The following is a 19,082-nucleotide window of genomic DNA, read 5'->3' as shown; positions in this document are numbered from 1 at the left end:
GGACATGAGCCAGCCAGGGTGCTGGGTCTCACAGGTGGCCTGCTTCTGATCACCTTGTACCAGCTGCGGTCGTGCTCTGTGGCGGCGCTGTAGTACTGCAGCACTTTGGGGATTGTGCTCTCATTGATGCCCTGTAGATTCAGCTGCCACTCTCCAAGTTTCAGGAAGCATCTGGAAGCAGAGAAACAAGCCCCCATGACATTCCCTCCTCAAAACAGCCCTCCTAAGAGGACCACAAATTGTTAGGGGACACTGAAGCCCTTCTGGTATTTCCTCTTGTTCTCAAGAGGCAATGTGAAGGAGCTAGCAAAATTTTCAGCCATATGCAAGAAAGGAGATGGGCTTTTGGAATACATTTTTAAGATACCATCTTTCCATCTTGACCTTGGTCTCTCAATGACAGCATAAACCATGTACCTGGTACAGATAGGTCTGTATGGACTTATCTACCCCAAACCCAATTTTTTGTGGGTGACAGTTGTTGAGAGTTACTTCTTTATTGATTGCTATATGGCTTCTCCCTTACTTTTCCCTTCGCCTCCATTCTTTGTAATGAGATTAGCCCACATTTACTGACTGCTACTGTATTCCAAGTGCTGCTTGAAATGCTTGGCATTGTACTCTTTGCATTAATCCTCACACTACTTTATACCACCCTAGGAAATAGAAACTGTTACTATCCCTTTTATATTGGTAACTGAGGCATAGAGAGGTTAAGTCACTTCTCTGAAGTCAAATATCAAATCTGCAGCATAGAGTGGCACAGTGGCTCACACCTATAATCCCAGCATTTTGGAAGGCTGTGGAGGGAGGCTGGCTGGAGCACAGGAGTTTGAGACCAGCCTGGGCAACATTAAACTTGTAGGAGGAAATGCAGGCTCTATGCCTGTTCTTTTGTAGAGACCTCATTTCTACAAAAAACTAGCCAGTGTGGTGGCACGTGCCTATAGCTACTTGGGAAACTGAGGTGGGAGGATTGCTTAAGCCCAGGAGATCAAGGCTATACTCTAGCCTGGGTGACACAGCAAGACCATCTCAAAAAAAAAAGGGGGGGGGCAGCATATCTGACATTTGAAAACAAGGACTCTAAAACCAGACGCCAGGAGAACAGCACATGGGTGCTCTTGGGCTGCTGAACCTAGGAAAGCAAGTGGCAGAGACTTTGAGAGCAGCATGCTTTGGTGGTTGGCTGGGATCCCTACTGGAAAAGGAAAGAGAGATGTCAGCAATCAGCCACCCAAGAAGCCTTGAACTCCTCCTTGCTGCAGAAGCTGCTGGGATGACAGGGCTGGAATGTGACTTGCCCCAGGTCAGTGGGGACCTCACCGGGCCATGAGCTTGTGCAGTTCCTGCTTATGCTGCTGGTCCTCAGTAGCGATGGCATGCTGGGCCTGTTGCTGCATGGTCTGGACAAAATGCTGCATGTGCTGGAAGGCATCGATCTGTAACAGGACAAAGGCACAGAGAGCCACTTGGCTTGCGGCCCAGCTTCAGAGGAAGGGAGCTACCGTTCATCTGATAGGCATGAGTCAACCCCTCTCCAAACAGAATACCCTAGAGCACAGAATGACGACCCCATAGGACAGAGGACCAGGGTGTGATACTGGGAGAGACTGGGCTTTTCAAAAAGATTCATGACTTATTCAACTCAAGTCTTGGCTCTCCTTTGCCAACTATAATTACCAGTTTTATAAGCCTTGGCAAAGTTTCATGCCTGGCTACCCCAAATAAAAATTCCTACAAAGTAATTTGAAACAACTGCTTACTTCACTATCAATATGTTACTCTGGGGGATATTAGGCTTTTGGGAATTGTTTCAGGCTAATAAAACTTTGGTATTTGTTTACAACACCAGGATACCTTGGACAGTCCAGTGGAGCAAAAACTATGGATTTAAAAATCATATAGCACCCAAATAAGAACACAGATTTGGGGTGAAAACCCTCATGCATTCACAGGGAATAGGGAGAAGATATTAGCTCAGCAAACATCTGGTTGAACAGGGTGACTTAGGGGCAAAATCTCCAGAGCACCCTAAAAGAGCTAGATCTATTTATACTACCGGCTTGTATACAAAGTGAGCAGAGGGCATGTGAGTCAGGAACAGACAGCTGAACTGAGGAAGGGCAGAGACAGAATCACAGATCTGAGACTACTGTACAAGCCTGCCACATCCAGTTGAACCAGCATCTTGATAAGTGGGGTCCATATCACTTTTAAAGGGAAAAACAAATCTTTTCTGGTTTTTCTAGAGGGGGGAAAACCCACAAATAGAAACAAAAATAATAATAAAGGGCTTCAAGGATGGAGATAGAATGTACAAACACCAAAAGCTCAAATGGAAAAATGGCAAAATCTAAATGCATTAACACAGGGAAAGGAAACATTATATGAGAGAATGTGAAAAAGAGGCAATGTGTTCTGTGCTGCAGGAGAAGGAAAAAATCAAGACTTCAGATAAATAACAGTTCTCCTTATGGTAAATCATATAAGAGGTATTTTTGTTTGTTTTAAATAAAAACATGTTAGCCAGGTGCAGTGGCTCACACCTGTAATCCCAGCACTTTAGGAGGCCGAGGCGGGTGGATCACCTGAGGTCAGGAGTTCCAGACCAGCCTGGCCAACATGGTGAAACCTGTCTCTACCAAAAATACAAAAATTAGCCGGGCGTGGTGGGGCGCGCCTGTAATCCCAGCTATTTGGGAGGCTGAGGCAGGAGAATTGCTTGAACCCGGGAGGCAGAGGTTGTAGTGAGCCAAGATCGTGCCACTGCATTCCAACCTGGGCAACAGAGTGAGACTGTCTCAAAAAAAAAAAAAAAAAAAAAAAAAGAAAGAAAGAAAAGAAAAAAGGCTGGGTGTGGTGGCTCACGCCTGTAATCTCAGCACTTTGGGAGGCCAAGGTGGGTGGATCACCTGAGGTCAGGAGTTCGAGACCAGCCTGGCCAATATGGTGAAACCCCGTCTCTACTAAAAATACAAAAATTAGCTGGGCGTGGTGGTGGCTGCCTGTAATCCCAGCTACTCAGGAGGCTGAGGCAGGAGAATTGCTTGAACCTGGAGGCAGAGGTTGCAGTGAGCCAAGATCACACCACTGCACTCCAGTTTGGGTGACAAGAGCGAAACTCTGTCTCAAAAAAACAAACAAACAAACAAACAAACAAAAAACATGTTAGTGATGATGGCCTTGAAGAAAATGAAACTCCCTAGCTTGGGGGCCAGGACCAACCTCAGATGCTTTTCAATATAAGGAATTAATTGGCATGAAGAGATTGGGTTAACCCAGAGCCAGAATGACATGACAAACAATTAATCAAGCAGCTAATCCATGCATGAGGACAGGGCAGGCACACAGATGTTCCAACACTTAACAAGACACCTGTCTCCCTCAGACATCTGTCTTCACAGGGATCCATTACTCACCACCAACTTTGAAAAATGAACTACAATAGCATCCCACACTTGGGAAGTGATAAATGTTCCTTTAATTTTAATTTTTTTAATTAAAATTTTTATTCCATTAGAGACAGGGTCTCTCACTCTGTTACCCAGGCTGAAGTGCAGTGGTGCAATGATAGCTCACTGCAGACTTGAACACTTTTGCTCAAGTGATCCTCCTACCTCAGCCTCCCAGTAGCTGAAACTACAGGCACACACCACCATGCCCAGTTAATTTTAATTTTAATTTTTAGTAGAGATGAGGTCTTGCTATGTTGCCCAGGTTGGTCTCAAATTCCTGGGCTCAAGCAATCTTCCCACCACGGCCTCCCAAAGTGCTGGGATTACAGGTGTGAACCACCCTTTAGTTTTTTTTTTTTTCTAGGAGAACTACATTGACCAGTCTTAAATCTGATTTTTTTTTTTTTTTTTGAAACAGAGTTTCGCTCTTGTCACCCAGGATGGAGTGCAGTGGCGTGATCTTGGCTCACTGCAACCTCTGCCTCCCAGGTTCAAGCGATTCTCCCACCTCAACTTCCTGAGTAGCTGGGAGTACAGGTATGCATCACCACACCTGGCTAATTTTTGCATTTTTAGTAGAGACGGTGCTTCACCATGTTGCCCAGGCTGGTCTCAAACTCCTGACCTCAAGTGATTCGCCTGCCTCAGCCTCCCAAAGTGCTGGGATCATAGGCGTGAGCCACCACACCTGGCTTAAATCTGATTAAAAAAAAAAAAAAAAGAATTGGGAGGCGGTAGTAAAAAAACTCAATCACCAAAAAGGTGATAACTCAGTGTGATCATTGCATACGTCACGCAGGTAGGAGCTAAACTAGGAACTCTGATAGTAGGTGCTTTTCAGAGCCCATAAGCTACCTGTCATCAACAATCCAGACACTGGGTTTAAACTCTTTGGTGGACTTAATAAGGAGCTGAACAAAATATAAACTGCCAAAGCTGGGGAGGCTGGGTATTAAGTTTGGATTTGAAGCCCAATATTTTGTTTATCCAGCATAAGAGAATCCAGTATCTTTCTACTGTATAGTACAAGGCAACTTATTTTCAAGGAATTGGAAAATTTCTATTTAAAATTTGTTTTCTCCATCCCCAGGAAATGAAAAAAGGGAAAAGTGATTCTTTCTCTCTTATAAATGAAGGACCTGTCACTTGGAAGAAGGGGCTTCTCATAGACCCACAGGATTTTAGCTAGGCACAATATTCTGGTTCTAGATTGCATGGGTGGGTTTGTGGGCAAGAACAATGGCCTTGGCTCAGTGAAATTTTACAGAAGGACCAGCCTGTCTCTGGACTCTGTGAAGTGTCTTGTCTAGGAAAACATGATACATATACCCATAGCCTGATGCCTTCCAGGATAACAGGGTCTGCTTTTCCCACAAATACTTTCCTTTGCCTCAGGCGAGGCAGAGCATGATTCTTGTTTACAGTGGAGGAAAGTAAGGCTCAGTGAGTGTCTTGCTCAGCAGCACAATTATTAAGTAGTCAGTTTTCCTTGGGTAGCTCCTTAACTATGAAGATATGACATCTCTAGTTCTGGGCTTGAAGTCCCAGCACTTTACTTTAAATAGGTTCCTGATTTTTAATTCCACAGAATTTGGGCTACTAAGAAAGACTATTCCATGGAGAAGTTGGGCTGGGGTCTTATGTTGAAAGAAGCCACTCCTTGCTTGAGATATTACCCAAAAGACTTCTTTGGCCTGCCTTGGGCAAGACAGTCAAAGACTTGGAGGCTATACATAGGAGGGAAACCAGACTATACTCAGATCCAGCACCTTCTGTTTTTCTCATTTGCCTGGAGGAGGTCAGGCTTTGAATCAGAAATGCTCTGGCCTGGGAGGCTCACAGAGACTGAAAAATAAAACAAAACAACAAAAAAACAAATAAAATCTCCAAGCTGCACATTTGAAGAAGGAAACTTAGGTCATTGGTACTGCAGTAAATCCCAAAGACCAGGTGCCTGGGTACAGGCTGGCTGATCCCACTCTGGGTGGTATTCACAGCCACCCTGATTCAGTCATGTATAAAATTAGTCAATTTCTAGACCCAGTCCCCAGATCTCCTAAGTGTGCCTTCTGCAGAAACACAACTTCTATTTTATGAGATCTTCCCACAGCAAAGGCTCCAGTGGCTGGGTTTTATTCCTCTCTCATCTCAGGTACCTCACTGTGGGGGTCACAATGGGGAGAGAAGGCTAGTGAGACTCCCTCTTCCTTTTAAGAAGGAGGAAGGGGAAGCCAAAGCAGGTGCTGACTTTGCCTCCAGGGCCTACTGTTTATTAGTCCTCAGCATCATCCAGGCAGATTGTTTAAAGAAAAAAACCCCCAAACCAGGAGCCACATCTATTTCCCAAGGGCTTGTCTGTACATAAAGTCAGAAGAATTCTACATTGGCTTCAAGATAACTTTCCCTCCTGGTTTCAGCATTATACCCTGCATGTTATTCCTTTTGAATCCAAACTGATGACAGGAGAGGAGACCAGAAGTCTGAAAAACCCAAATTGGTCTTATGAAAGTTCTAGTCTGTGTATTTACAAATCTGCTCTTTTTTGTACCAAACAGCCCATCTTCTCTTAGGGGTAGAAAGTGTGCCCTTTCTATGTCCCAGCACTTTCTAGATACAAATACATATAACTGTGATCACATTCATTGGTTTGATCAATGGTATACACGCCATCTCCTCAACTATGATTCACTCTATGAAATCAGGCCAAATAGCTTCGTAACAGGAAGAGACTCCCTGACATTGTGAGTAGGTGGTTTAAACACTGTTTCTTTTCTGGCCTTAAAGAGGCAGAGAGAAGCAGATTAGGCGAGCATTCTGGAGAAGGTGGTCTGTTCTGGATGCGTTGGGATACAGACCTTGCGGGCACTCTTCCACATGTTTTTCATGTAGGCATAGGTCACCTGAGGGTGAACTGTTGGCAGAGGATGGTCAAGTTGCCGAGACGGATCAACTCCCAGGAGCAACACTAAAGTTTTATGAGCAAGAGCCTTAAAAATAAGAGAAACTGGGTTATAGACAGAACTGGACAGCCCAGGGACACCATGGGGCCCTACCTGCCCATGTGGGTGGGTGTTTATCACTCACCAGCCTGCCACTCTTGCCGCACAGGCTTGCATACTTGAGCCAGGTTCTCATGTCTTCATGAGGACTGACCACAAGGGACCGCACCATAAGGATTTTCTGCCAGTCCTCTACGATACGCTGGCAGCCCTGGAACATTCAGAAGTGAAGATTAGATATGTCTTCTGATACATTGTTTTTGTGGCAGAGTCTTGCTCTGTCGCCCAGGCTGGAGTGCAGTGGTGCAATCTTGGCTCACTGCAACCTCTGCCTCCCGGGTTCAAGCAATTCTCCTGCCTCAGCCTCCAGAGTAGCTGGGATTACAGGCGTGTGCCATCATGCCTGGCTAAGTTTTGTATTTTTAGTAGAGACGGGGTTTCAGCATCTTGGCCAGGCTGGTCTTGAACTCCTGACCTTGTGATCCAACCGTCTTGGCCTCCCAAAGTGCTGGGATTACAGGCGTGAGCCAGCGTGCCCGGCCTTTTCTTGTATTTTTAATAGAGATGGTGTTTCACCATGACGGCAAGGCTGCTCTCGAACTCCTGACCTTAACTGATCTGCCTGCTTCGGCTCCCAAAGTTCTGGGATTACAGGCACGAGCCACCATGCCTGGCCTTCTGATACATTTTAACTTCCCTGCAAGCCACAGCCAAATCCACTGTGAAACACAACGGAGATTTGCTGATAGAATCTCAGCTTTCTCAGGTTAAGGGTACTGTGAGTGAAATACCCTTAGGCAGCAGTCCCCAACCTTTTTGGCACCAGGGACTAGTTTTGTGGAAGACAATTATTCCACAGATTGGGTGGGGGGCGGGGGGATGGTTTTCAGATGACTGTTTCACCTCAGATCATCAGGCATTAGATTCTCATAAGGAGCATGCAACCTAGATCCCTTGCATGCGCAGTTCATAATAGGGTTCATGCTCCTATGAGAATCCAGTGTGGCTGCTGATCTGACAGGAGGTGGAGCTTGCCCATCCCTCACCTCCTGCTGTGCCTCCCGGTTCCTAACAGGCTACTCACCGGTCCCCGGCCCCGGGTCTGGGGACCCTTGCCCTTAGGGGCGTCTCAGCAGTTTGAGAGATGGTATAGCATGGGTTTGGAGCTTGAATCCTGCCTCTGTCACTTGCTACCCTATGTGACTTTGGGCAAATCACTTAACCTCTGACAGATCTGTAGGGTGGAATAAAAATAGTACCAGTTTCATAGGGATACGGTGAAGACTAAATAAATTAAATGATTGATTCCAATTTATTTTGTGAATGGTGAATAACACATAATACATCTTCAACTTTAAAATTTTGTTTCAGTCTTTCTGGTTGAAGATGACTATCACTGACAAAGATATTAAATTTAAAATGTATCATTCAAAGTTGAAAAATGAATTAAATGTAAAGAAGTTTAAAAATTTTTGAAGTGACCTTGTTTTTAAGTTGGTAGCATTTATATTTCTGAAGTTATTAAAGCCTAAACCTCCATTAAGACTTCTGGAAAAAAAAAAAAAAAAAAGACTGTTGAGATGCCATGTATGTTGGCATCTTTGATTCTTTCTTCTTCATTTCTACTCATCTCAGATCAAAAAGTATACACAGAAGGGGAAATGCTTCATTCAGTTACACTTAGAAATTCTTCTTTCTTTTTTTTTGATAGGGTCTCACTCTGTCACCCAGGCTGGAGTAAAGTGGTGCAATCATGGCTCACTGCAGCCTCAACCTCCCAGGTTCAAGCGATCCTCCCGCCTCAACCTCCTGAGTAGCTGGGACTATGGGCGCACATCACATCTGGCTAATTTTTGTATTTTTTGAAGAGATGGGGTTTTGCCACATTGCCAAGGCCGGTCTCAAACTCCTGGGCTTAAGCTATCTGCCTGCCTCAGCCTCCCAATGTGCTGGGATTACAGGTGGGATCGTTCTTGTCTCCCAGGCTGGAGTGCAGTGGCTCGGTCTCGGCTCACTGCAACCTCTGCCTCCAAGGTTCAAGCGATTCTTCTGCCTCAGCCTCTGAGTAGCTGGAACTACAGGTGTGTGCCACCATGCCTGGCTAATTTTTGTATTTTTAGTAGATATGGGGTTTTGCTATGTTGGCCAGCCTGGTCTTGAACTCCTGACCTCAAGCAATCCACCCACCTCGGCCTCCTAAAGTGCTGGGATTACAGGAATGAGCCACTGTGCCTGGCCACAAATTCTTTATACTTAAAAAAAAAGAAAAAAGGCGGGGCACGGTGGCTCATGCCTGTAATCCCAGCACTTTGGGAGGCTGAGGTGGGGGGATCACAAGGTCAGGAGATCGAGATCATCCTGGCTAATACGGTGAAACCCCGTCTCTACTAAAAAAAAAAAAAAAAAAAAAAAAAATTAGCCAGGCGTGGTGGTGGGTGCCTGTAGTCCCAGCTACTCAGGAGGCTGAGGCAGGAGAATGGCGTGAACTTGGGAGGCGGAGCTTGCAGTAAGCCGAGATCGTGCCACTGCACTCCAGCCTGGGGGACTCAGCGAGACTCCGTCTCAAAAAAAAAAAAAATAAATAAATAAAATAAAATAATAAAAAAGTGAATTAATTATCAAAGGGGCTTAAGCTAATTTTACATCTAACAACTATAGAGAGTCAGGTTGGGGACCGCTGCCTAAGGGTATTTCACTCACAGTACCCTTAACCTGAGAAAGCTGAGATTCTATCAGCAAATCTCCATTGTGTTTCACAGTGGATTTGGCTGTGGCTTGCAGGGAAGTTAAAATGTATCAGAAGGCCAGGCATGGTGGCTCATGCCTGTAATCCCAGAACTTTGGGAGCCGAAGCAGGCAGAACTCCTTTTTTTTTTTTTTTTGGAGATGGAGTCTCATTCTGTCCCTCAGGCTGGAGTGCAGTGGCGCAATCTTGGCTCACTGCAACCTCTGCCTCCCAGGTCCAAGCGATTCTCCTGCCTCAGCCTCCCAAGTAGCTGGGATTACAGATGTGCGCCACCACACCTAGCTAATTTTTGTATTTTTTTCTTTTAGCAGAGAGGGGGTTTCTCTATGTTGGCCAGGCTAAGTCTCAAACTCCTGACCTCAAGCGATCCACCTGCCTCAGCCTCCCAAAGTGCTGGGATTACAGGTGTGAGCCACCATGCCTGGCCAAGTGAACTCCTTTTTCATCCTTGTTGATAAGAAGTCAGACTCAGAAGGGGAGTTCCTGAGATCTACTGCTTCATGGTAAATTCCATGAACCCATGGAGCTGTCCTCCATGGAGATAAACTTAAAAGTCTAGCGACAATGATCTCAGGCTTTTAGCTATGATAAGATGCAGTCTGAGCCTGACTGGAGAACCCAAGGCAAGAAGAGACCCAGCGCCAGTAAGGCTGACCTCTCTAACTGCCCTATGGGAAGGTCTTAGGAACCAAAAGCATTGGTGCAACTCCAAAGAAAAGTAACAAACATGTATTTTTCCACTACTATAATACTGGTTGGGGATTTTAATTTAAATGATTTGACCACAAAATGGCAGTTTTCTAGCCCCAGCAGTTCATTTGACAGCAAGCCATCCACAAGAGCCAAATTTCCACTATAAATGTAATGCTTTACTTTTAGGCCTTGGACCACATTTTTCCATCCCATGAAGTGTGACAACAATGATTTCGAAAGTTAAAATAACAGAAAAAAGTACATTGAGTGATTGTTTTTTGTGACTTCTCACCAATAGTTAGGTTCTCCCAGATGCTGAAATAATTTGGCCTCCTGTAAGCCAAAAAGCATCTTGCTGCCTCAAGATAGGAAAGTCACGAAGGCTTAAGGTGGTGGCAGTGTCCTGGACCCAGTAAAGTCAGACAGGCATCTCTCTTCCCAGGACTCATTCCATGCCTCCCCTCTCCTCTAAGTCTATATTTGGATCAAGTCCCACTTGTCAGACTGTCAGAAGGTTCATCAGATCTCTGCTGTAGAAACTCTTTATTATAGGCATTTCAAAGAATTGGGGTGTGTACAAATCAAGTGGGAAATGCTTATTTGTGGAATTCTTTCTGGTGCCCAGGAGACAATTTTCCATCAAAACATTCACTGGGCATTTCATAATTACTAATAAAACATGTAAAAGAACTGTATGTGCTCATTTCAGAGCCATAAATGACTATATTCATAGATGTTCCTTTGCCCATTGCTCTTTCCTGTCCAGGGGAATGTGCCCTGAGCTTCCTAGGCAGGAATGTGTTTGGAGTCAAAAGGTTTTGTCGCAGCCTACTGAGACGCCTGGAAGCACAAACTTCAATTGGTCTGAAGCGAGAATTTGGAATTAGCAATTAGGTGGGGATCTAGTTGAGAGGAAATGGTTTATAACTGGGGGGATGGATTATGATAGGTAGGGAGAAAAATGGTTTCTGGAGTGGTAAAGGCTTTCTCTCTTTTTTCTTTTGCTGATGAACTTCCTATCCTACCCACTCAAGGAATGGGAGAACTGGCCATCCTTCCCAGAACATTTAGACTCCTGACTCCCAGACCTGGAGTGACAGTTTCTCATGTTAAAATGATCAGAATGTGACAATGAAAACACTGATGGAGGACTTGGGAAAGCTTCTCTACAAGCGGAAACTGCAGTGGAAGAAAAGTCTCAATAGAGGCGACAGGATGACTCTGACCTAAGTAACTATAAATAGCAGGAGTTGGCCAATGAGAACCTAAGGCAATCCCATCTGAAAAGCTGGTGCAGGTGGCCTCCAAGTGTAGTTAGAGCAGTGGTTCTTAGCTTTGGCTGGTGGAATCATCTGGGGGAACCTGAAAAGATACTGATCCTGAGTCTCTCCCCAGAAATTTAACTGGCCTGGGGAATAGCCTGGGCATCAGGATTTTTTAGCTCTGCAGGTGATTCTACTGTGCCGCTAAGGTTGAGAACCACTGATTTTGAGGTTATGATTCCTAACTGACTGGTCACAGGTGTCACTTACTAAAAAACATTTTTTTTAATTCCTAGAGAAGAGAATAAGAAGAGACTGGAAAATTGGTCATTTTCTCACAGCTTAAGTTTAGGTGAGGAGCCTTTGAGTATTCTGCTTTGTATGCAAGCCAAGCAACACACTGGTGGAGGAGGCAGGAAAAGCAAGTTGAGTAAGAGCCAGGGTGGAGGGGGGCACTCACCCAGGTCCTGGAAGGGGTAGGGGTAGGTGGGTGAACTGGGGCTTTCTACCAAGCTCACCTGCAGTCTCTCCCACCAGATCTGGCGGATGATCTCTCGTCGCTCGGGGACAAGTTTGTACTGGATAACCTCCTCCAGCTCGGACAGCATGTGGCAAGAAACCATGGCCTGATGGAAGCAAATCGCATTCCAAACTAATTACTGCACGAACAATCCAAAAGACAGGATTAATTTAAATCATTCCTTCTGGTGTCAGGGTATCTGCCGATCAGAGAAAACAGGCACGTTTCCAGCAGCCTGTGAGTTCTCAATAGCCCATTCTGAAAACAGTATGGAAATAAGCCTCAAAAATGACAATGTGCAGAATAGCTGACACTTACCCCATATGCCCGACTGTAACTCTCTCCTGCCATCGCAGTTAATTCAGCATCCAGCAGGTCCCTGGCCTTGTCAATGCACTAGAAGAGAAACAACCCTTGGGACTGAGCTCTGGACTTGGGAGCTTAGGGTTATTTTAGGGCACCCCAACTAGCTACAGAAGTTATCTGTCTCACTTAAATTCCAGGGATGAAAAGAGAAATTCGCTGAAGAAGGGCATTTTCCCAGAACTGAATGGCTTGAGAGGAGGTATTATCCAATTTCTCATCGAAGACAGAAATGTATGGTATCCAAAACTTTAACATCTATCTAAGGTAACACACAAAATCTTAGGTGGCAAGGGCATGGGAATGTGGGCTGTAAAACCGAATCATGGGTTCTTGCATCTCAAGAGGACATAACTGGGGATCTACCCTTTTTTTTTTTTTTTTTTCTTCTCTGAGACACAGTCTCATTCTGTCACCCAGGCTGGAGTGCAGTGGTGTGATCTTGGCTCACTGCAGTCTCCACCTCCCGGGTTCAAGCGATTCTCTTGCCTCAGCCTCCCAAGTAGCTGGGATGCTGGGGTTACAGGCGCTCGCCACCACGCCCAGCTAATTTTTGTATTTTTAGTAGAGATAGGGTTTCACCATGTTGGGCAGGCTGGTCTTGAACTCCTGGTCTCAAGTGATCCGTCTGCCTCGGCCTCCCAAAGTGCTGGGATTACAGGTGTGAGCCACTGTGCCCAGCCTGGGGATCTACCCTCTTTTAACTTTTTCTTGCTGGGCATGTTTATGAAAATAGATTCTGCACACACTTCAATGGCTCCAGGTGGTAGCTCTGGCTTCCAAGCACCCTCTGTCCTTATGAGGGAGTGTCTCTAAAATTGGCAGAGATGCCCAATCCTGTCCACGTGAACGGGAACTCTTGTGTCTCTGACAGAGACCACCAAGATCTTGGTTCTCATCACACAAATGACAGCCTGGGGGACGCCACAGCACTGCAGTTTGAGTTTCCTCTGTGCCATCAATTAAAAACCCCTCATGCAGAGCTTTTCCCGTTTTTGAATGTTTAAGGTTAATTATAGTGTCCCAATGCCTTAAGTGCTCAGATCATTTACCCGGGCACCTCATCTAAGTCTCGTGTCTGACAGGGTGGATGGGATTACTTCATTATTTCATTCTGCAAGTCAGCATACTATTTGCAAATAAGTACTAGCTTCCTCAGAAGGTAATCAATGTGTGACATGCCTGCATGGCCAGAAGACCCTTGTGACTGATTTCTGCTGCACAGTGAGACTGCTGGCTCTCTGAATCCTATCTTTTGGTGAAATACAGCTTCTCTCTACAACAAGGGATACAATGATGACCCAACAAGCTAACTCCAAAAGCAACCGAGACAGTAGCTTCCAGAACACATTTGTCCCCCTCAGAACAATAAGTAGCCCCGGCTGACCTGCTGGCAGTCTTCTGAGTACAATGCATCAAAACCATTCAAATGCACTCACAGAGCCGAGTAAACATCAGACCTGAAGTACAATAGCTTCTTTACCAAAGCACCGTGGGCTTAGAAGCACTACAATCTTTTCCTCACTGAGAGATCTGGGTGCATGTAGGTTTTTACCTGTTGTGCCAAGGAGAAGAGGTCCTGATGCAGTGCCAGCACAGCTCTATAAAATGCCCCATCATGGGTGTCCCGAGGGATCATACAGGTGTATTCTTCCATGCTGTCCCACTGACCTATACACACACACATAGACAGAAAGCATCAAGGGGGTTGGCTGGTTGGGCTAAAGGCAGCATCTCAAATAGGTCTTGCCACTGTTATTTTCCTTTAGCTTGGGATATAAACAAGACAAATGAACTTGAGCCTCATGTACCAAAATCCTGCAGAGCCCCTATACACACTATGCAGGTTGACTTAACAAAAAAAGCCACATCTGTCTTCCAAACACAGGACTCCATGGCTGCCCAGGGAGCATCTTGACAGATGAGGGTAAGTGCATGAGTGTGAAGTCTGCACATCAAGTGGGCTGAATGCAGCACCTCATTATCCTAGAGAACTTGCTCAGGTTTCTCCAGGTGCAACAAAATTGCTTTCTTCCTTACTACTGAGACAGCTCACAGTTCAATGGTATGTTGGGAAATTACATTCTCCTCTAAACAATTGAAAATAGCCATTACACAGATGATAGGGGACAGGATTAGACAAATAGCTTGCCCATTTCATTCTGGCAATATCTTTGCCTCAGGAGGGAGGAGATAAATATTTTAAGCGACTCCATTATAACAAAAAGATGGGCTAGGTCACAGCACAGTGCTCTCTGTGTCATATTAGACAGGGGAAATAGCTGCATCCGGGAAGAGGTATTCACTTCTCCTGGTGGGGTGAGTATGTATCAAATGCCAGGATTTCCAAGACCATCTGCAGAAAAGATATCAGCTTCATTAGCTGCAAACTACAGGGCTGCCAATTTTACAAGGCATTTTCCTGCCTCTCACTCCAGACCATCGGCTCATCCATTCTCTATGCCTCTGGGCACAAGCAAATAGCTAACGATGACTCCTCAGGAAGCAATTTGTTTTTGAAAAATGTTCCGGATCTAGCCCAGAGCTCATGAAAGGAAAAGGTATAAGCTCTGTGACTCAAGAGGGACAGAAGAAGAGAATGGAGGTAGAGGGTTATGTAACTTTCCTCTGGGCTCCACAGGTGAAGCTTTTCACCAGGGACACTCTACATATCCTCTCCCTTCTTATCAAGACCATCTCTGGAACACATATTGATAATCCTCTTAGCTGGGGCCCAGTGTCAGAAATTGACATGTCTGCAGGGATTGAAAAGAAATCTCTGCTTTAAAATACTCTGGGAGTAGGAGTGAGGTGGGTAAGAATTGGGCAGCAAAGAGGAGAATAGAGACAATAAATGGTGAAAATGTTTGTAATTGCTGGAAAAGGTGAAGGGCAGATGGGGGTTCATTATACTATAATCTTCACTGTTATATATATTGGGAAACTTCTAAAATATAAGTTAAGAAATATTAACAAAAGGAGATAGACAACTGTCCTCTCCCTTTACTCCTGCTTGGGATAAAAACACGACATGGGGAGCTCCAGCAAACATGCTAGATCATGAGGTGAACTTTAAAATGGAGGCACAGGCTGAGCATGCAAAGCAGAAATCTGGAAAAAGGCTAATGATAATAGAGCCAAAATACTAGTCTGGAAACGCCTACCTCTAGATTTCATTTATAAGAGAGGAAAATAAATCAGTAACTTGCTTTAGGCAACCAAAGCCAAATCCTACTGTGGTATAAGAAGAAATATGTTTGGTCTTTGTCCCTAGTGCCTGGTATAGAGCTATCGAAAACCCTCTGCATTTCCTGAGTGATAGGAGTGTTCCGTATTATTCATAATGAGCCCCTATTGATTATGCTGATAAGGTAGAATGGTTTAAGAAAAAATTTATTTATTGAGAAGGCCAATTATAGAGATGACTTTATGACTTTAGGCATAGCTGGATGCAGGAACCTAAAGAGACTTCTCCTCATCTCTCTTTAAAACAAAAAAATTAGGGCCAGGCGCTGTGGCTCACACCTGTAATTCCAGCACTTTGGGAGGCCGAGGCGGATGGATCACGAGATCAGGAGTTCAAGACCAGCCTGGCCAACATGGTGAAACCCCGTCTCTACTAAAAATAGAAAAATTAGCCGGGCGTGGTGGCAGTGCCTGGAATCCCAGCTACTCGGAGGGCTGAGGCAGAGAATTGCTTGAACCCGGGAGGCGGAGGTTGCAGTGAGCTGAGATCGTGCCACTGCACTCCAGCCTGGGTGACAGAGCGAGACTCCATGTCAAAAAAAAAAAAAAATTATGTGTGTGTGTGTGTGTATATATATATATGTATATATACACACATACATATATATACATATATATACACACACACACATATATATATATATACACACACACACACACACACATATATATAATTGGTAGAGATAGAGTGTCACTATGTTGCCCAGGCTGATTTCAAACTCCCAGGCTCAAGTGATCCTCCTGCCCAAGCCTCATAGAGTGCTGGGATTACAGGTGTGAGTCACCACACCCAGCCTTCTCATCTCTTATTTCTGCTTTCAACTGAAAAGGTAAATGGAGACACAGAGATGCATACCCTAGTACCCTGCTGAATGTGTAGGTGTATGACCCCACTAACCTTGCAGAATATCCAAACCTATTGCCAAAGAGATTGGTTCTTTGAGTAGCATGTGACTTAAACTTTGCCTTATGCTGTCTCTCCCTCCTTCTCCCCTTCCAGGATGGGGCTGGTTACCAGAAAGACCAAGTAATTATCGGGTTTGAACTTTCAGCCCTGTCCACTGACATCCAGGAAAGGTGAAGAGGTTGAAAATTAAAGGCAATAAAAACTCTTGAACAATGAGCTTCCAGGTTGATGAAGGTGCTGGGAGGGTGAAGGTAAACCCCAGTACCACAGGACAGAAGCTTCTGCACTCCAGACCCTTCTAGACCTTCCCTCATTGTACCTGTTCATCTCTATCTTTTATAATACCCTTTATAATAAACAAGTAAATGTAAGTAAAGTGTCTCCTTTTGTTCTGTGCGCTGTCCTGGCAAATTATCAAACCTGAGGAGGAGGGTTATGGGAACCCTGATTTACAGCTGGTCAGTGAGAAACACAAATCACAACCTGGAACTTGTGATTGGCATCTGAAGTGGGGCGATATTTTGGGATGAGCCCTTAACCTGTGGGATCTGATGCTATTTCCAAGTAGATAGGGTCAGAAATGAACTACTTGACACCCCACTGGTGTCTGCTGACAATGGCTTGGTGTATGGGGAAAAGCATCTGGCATCAGTACTCTGTGTGAGTGTGCTAAGTGTGTATTTCTCACCCACTAAATCTCAATTTTGATTTTGTGCACCGTTTTCCTTGGCCTCCCCACGAAGATCCAATTTTCCCCATGTCTAACAAGTTAATAAAAATCATCAGGTAGAAAGGACAGATGGAAGGTGTAGAAGTAGGTGGATACAGACCGTTTTTACCCTTCCATAGACCTGGATCTCCACCTAGAGCCAGCACCTTACTCTTCTGATGCAAGCCCCTAGCCTCACTCACCCCATCCTTCACAGGGTGCCTGTGAGGGAAGCTTTACCTAAACCCCATGCAGCTGCAGCAGCCATCCGGGCCATCTTGGCTTGGGTCTCATCATTAACCAGGGTCCACTTTTCACAGCACTGCTGGTGGAGTTGACCCCTGAAGGAAATGAATTATATAGTCAGATTAATCCAAATCTCCTTAAACTACCAATCTTCCTCTCCTGCCCCTTGGGTTAGGTGAAGACTACACAGGAACTGGACACCTTTAATAAAAAAGCACATTCTACTAGGTCACATAATAGAGAATCAATGGGCTATTTGTTGTTTCTATGACCCGGTGCTCGTAATTTTTCTGGGTGAGTTTATCAAGGATAGGAACCATGCCTAACTCTGTGATATGAAATGTCCTGAACATCTGGCTCCCTTCATAAATATTAAATAACTTCTCTCCTATGCCAAAGAATTCTGGGCTCTTTCCCTTTGGCAGGCCTACAGAGAAAGCAATCTGAAGAGACGCATCTGGACATTCATTTTGGGCTCAAAGCTATAGGGAGAACTGGCTCCTAAAAGTATTATACCAATGGTTCCAGTCTGAAATGAAACCCAGATGAAATCAATCTGTACAGAAGAAAGGCTCTACAATGGTCGCATCTACCAGAAGGCTAGATGCTGCTTATTCTCAGAATTTTGCACAATTGCTGAATGTGAAGGAGGACTATAAGATATTGAGATATAAATGGTGCTTAAGACACTCCAATAAACAAAAGAGAACATGGAAGCCCTAGAATAGGGTCTTGCTACTGACTGTTGAAACTCCCTCTCATGTTTCGCTTCTCAATGAAAAAAAATAAACTCGGCTATTATGCAAATCCGAGCCCCTGATTTCATGTGAGCTTCAAGATGCAGCTAGGAGACTCCTTAATTTTTCCTGCTTTCTGAAAGACATGCTGCAGGATGATTTAACTTGGCACTGGAGGTGGAGTCATGAGGAAGGGCACAAGTTCTAAGTGGCCCAGGTCAGAAGCCTCATGGAACATGAGCTGCTCTGTGGTCTAAGGTGGTGTAGGAGGGCGGGGATAAAGATGCTGAAGTCAATCCCTGCAGAAGGAATCTAGGCTGAGCTCACCAAGAAGCTGACTGTGGACCACGTCTAGGAGAGGTACTCAGGGCCATTATCCAGCATCGCAGTACAGCAGATATTAACTTTGTTGTCTCTCTGGCACATGATCAAGAAAACCAGGCACACAAGCACTCTGGCTCAATACAGAGCTGAGACCAAAAAGAGGAACTGGTGGCCATGATGCCCTATGCATTTACTGAAGCTCCATTAAGGGAATAGGATAAACCTCTGTGTTGGTTTCCTGCCACTGAGACTTAGAAATCTTCACTCCTGGGCCCTGCTAGGGGTTCCCTTAGAGCAGTAGTTCTCAAACTACTAAGTGCATCAGAATCCCCTGGAAGGCTCCTTCAGATGGCTGGGCTCCACCCTGAGTTTCTGACTCAGTAGTGCTGGGATAGGGGCTGAGAATGTGCATTTGTAACAAGTTTCTATGTGACGCCAAAACTGCTGGACCAGGGGTCACAGTTTGAGAACCACTGGCTTAGAGCAGAGGCACAGCTCATCTGCACAGCATATTTTTGTAGGGATCCTGACTAGAGGTAGAAGAGAGCTGCATGATCTCCAAATGGTCCTTCCAACCCTATAGTTCAAAATTTACAGCTGGTGAACACAAGCAACTTGGATGAATGCATCCTTCATGCAAGCTGTCCCTCCTAACTCAGCCTCCCTCTATTATTTTTTCAGGATCAGCTGATTCTGTGCCACAGGACCAAGGATGTAGTTTTTCTTTTCATCTAGAGCAGGAAGCAAGTTCAGTGCTGAAATCCCACAAACTGTTACCCCAAGAGACAAAGCAGGGAGCAATGTAGGAACAGCAACTCAGAAGGGCAAGCCCTAGCAGTGAACTTCGCACGGCCTTCACCATGCAGCTGTGT

The 19,082-nt window shown here is 45.1% G+C and overlaps 1 protein-coding gene and 1 long non-coding RNA gene across 3 annotated transcripts in view; one reads left to right on the top strand and one right to left on the bottom strand.

Moving 5' to 3' along the window:
- The window catches only part of MTOR (mechanistic target of rapamycin kinase), a 157,416-nt gene that overhangs the window by 27,150 nt on the left and 111,184 nt on the right, over positions 1–19,082 (bottom strand). For both annotated transcript variants that reach the window (XM_003822083.6, XM_008975614.5), the window contains exons 31-38: positions 17,144–17,244; positions 13,597–13,712; positions 11,997–12,074; positions 11,677–11,784; positions 6,543–6,668; positions 6,314–6,445; positions 1,327–1,442; positions 54–171 (exon numbers count right to left, since the gene is read on the bottom strand). In XM_003822083.6, coding sequence (XP_003822131.1) covers positions 54–171; positions 1,327–1,442; positions 6,314–6,445; positions 6,543–6,668; positions 11,677–11,784; positions 11,997–12,074; positions 13,597–13,712; positions 17,144–17,244 — 895 coding nt within the window. The remainder of the gene's footprint in view (positions 1–53; positions 172–1,326; positions 1,443–6,313; positions 6,446–6,542; positions 6,669–11,676; positions 11,785–11,996; positions 12,075–13,596; positions 13,713–17,143; positions 17,245–19,082) is intronic.
- On the top strand, positions 6,675–16,556 carry LOC130540828 (uncharacterized). Its single transcript, XR_008954827.2, has 4 exons — positions 6,675–11,021; positions 11,696–11,915; positions 12,182–12,308; positions 16,288–16,556. It is a non-coding gene; the product is annotated as an uncharacterized LOC130540828 (long non-coding RNA).

The sequence above is a fragment of the Pan paniscus genome, chromosome 1, assembly GCF_029289425.2.
Source record: "Pan paniscus chromosome 1, NHGRI_mPanPan1-v2.0_pri, whole genome shotgun sequence".
Lineage (NCBI taxonomy): Eukaryota > Metazoa > Chordata > Mammalia > Primates > Hominidae > Pan > Pan paniscus.
Note: the sequence above shows the minus strand (reverse complement) of the source record. Positions and strands in the feature narration are given on the sequence as shown.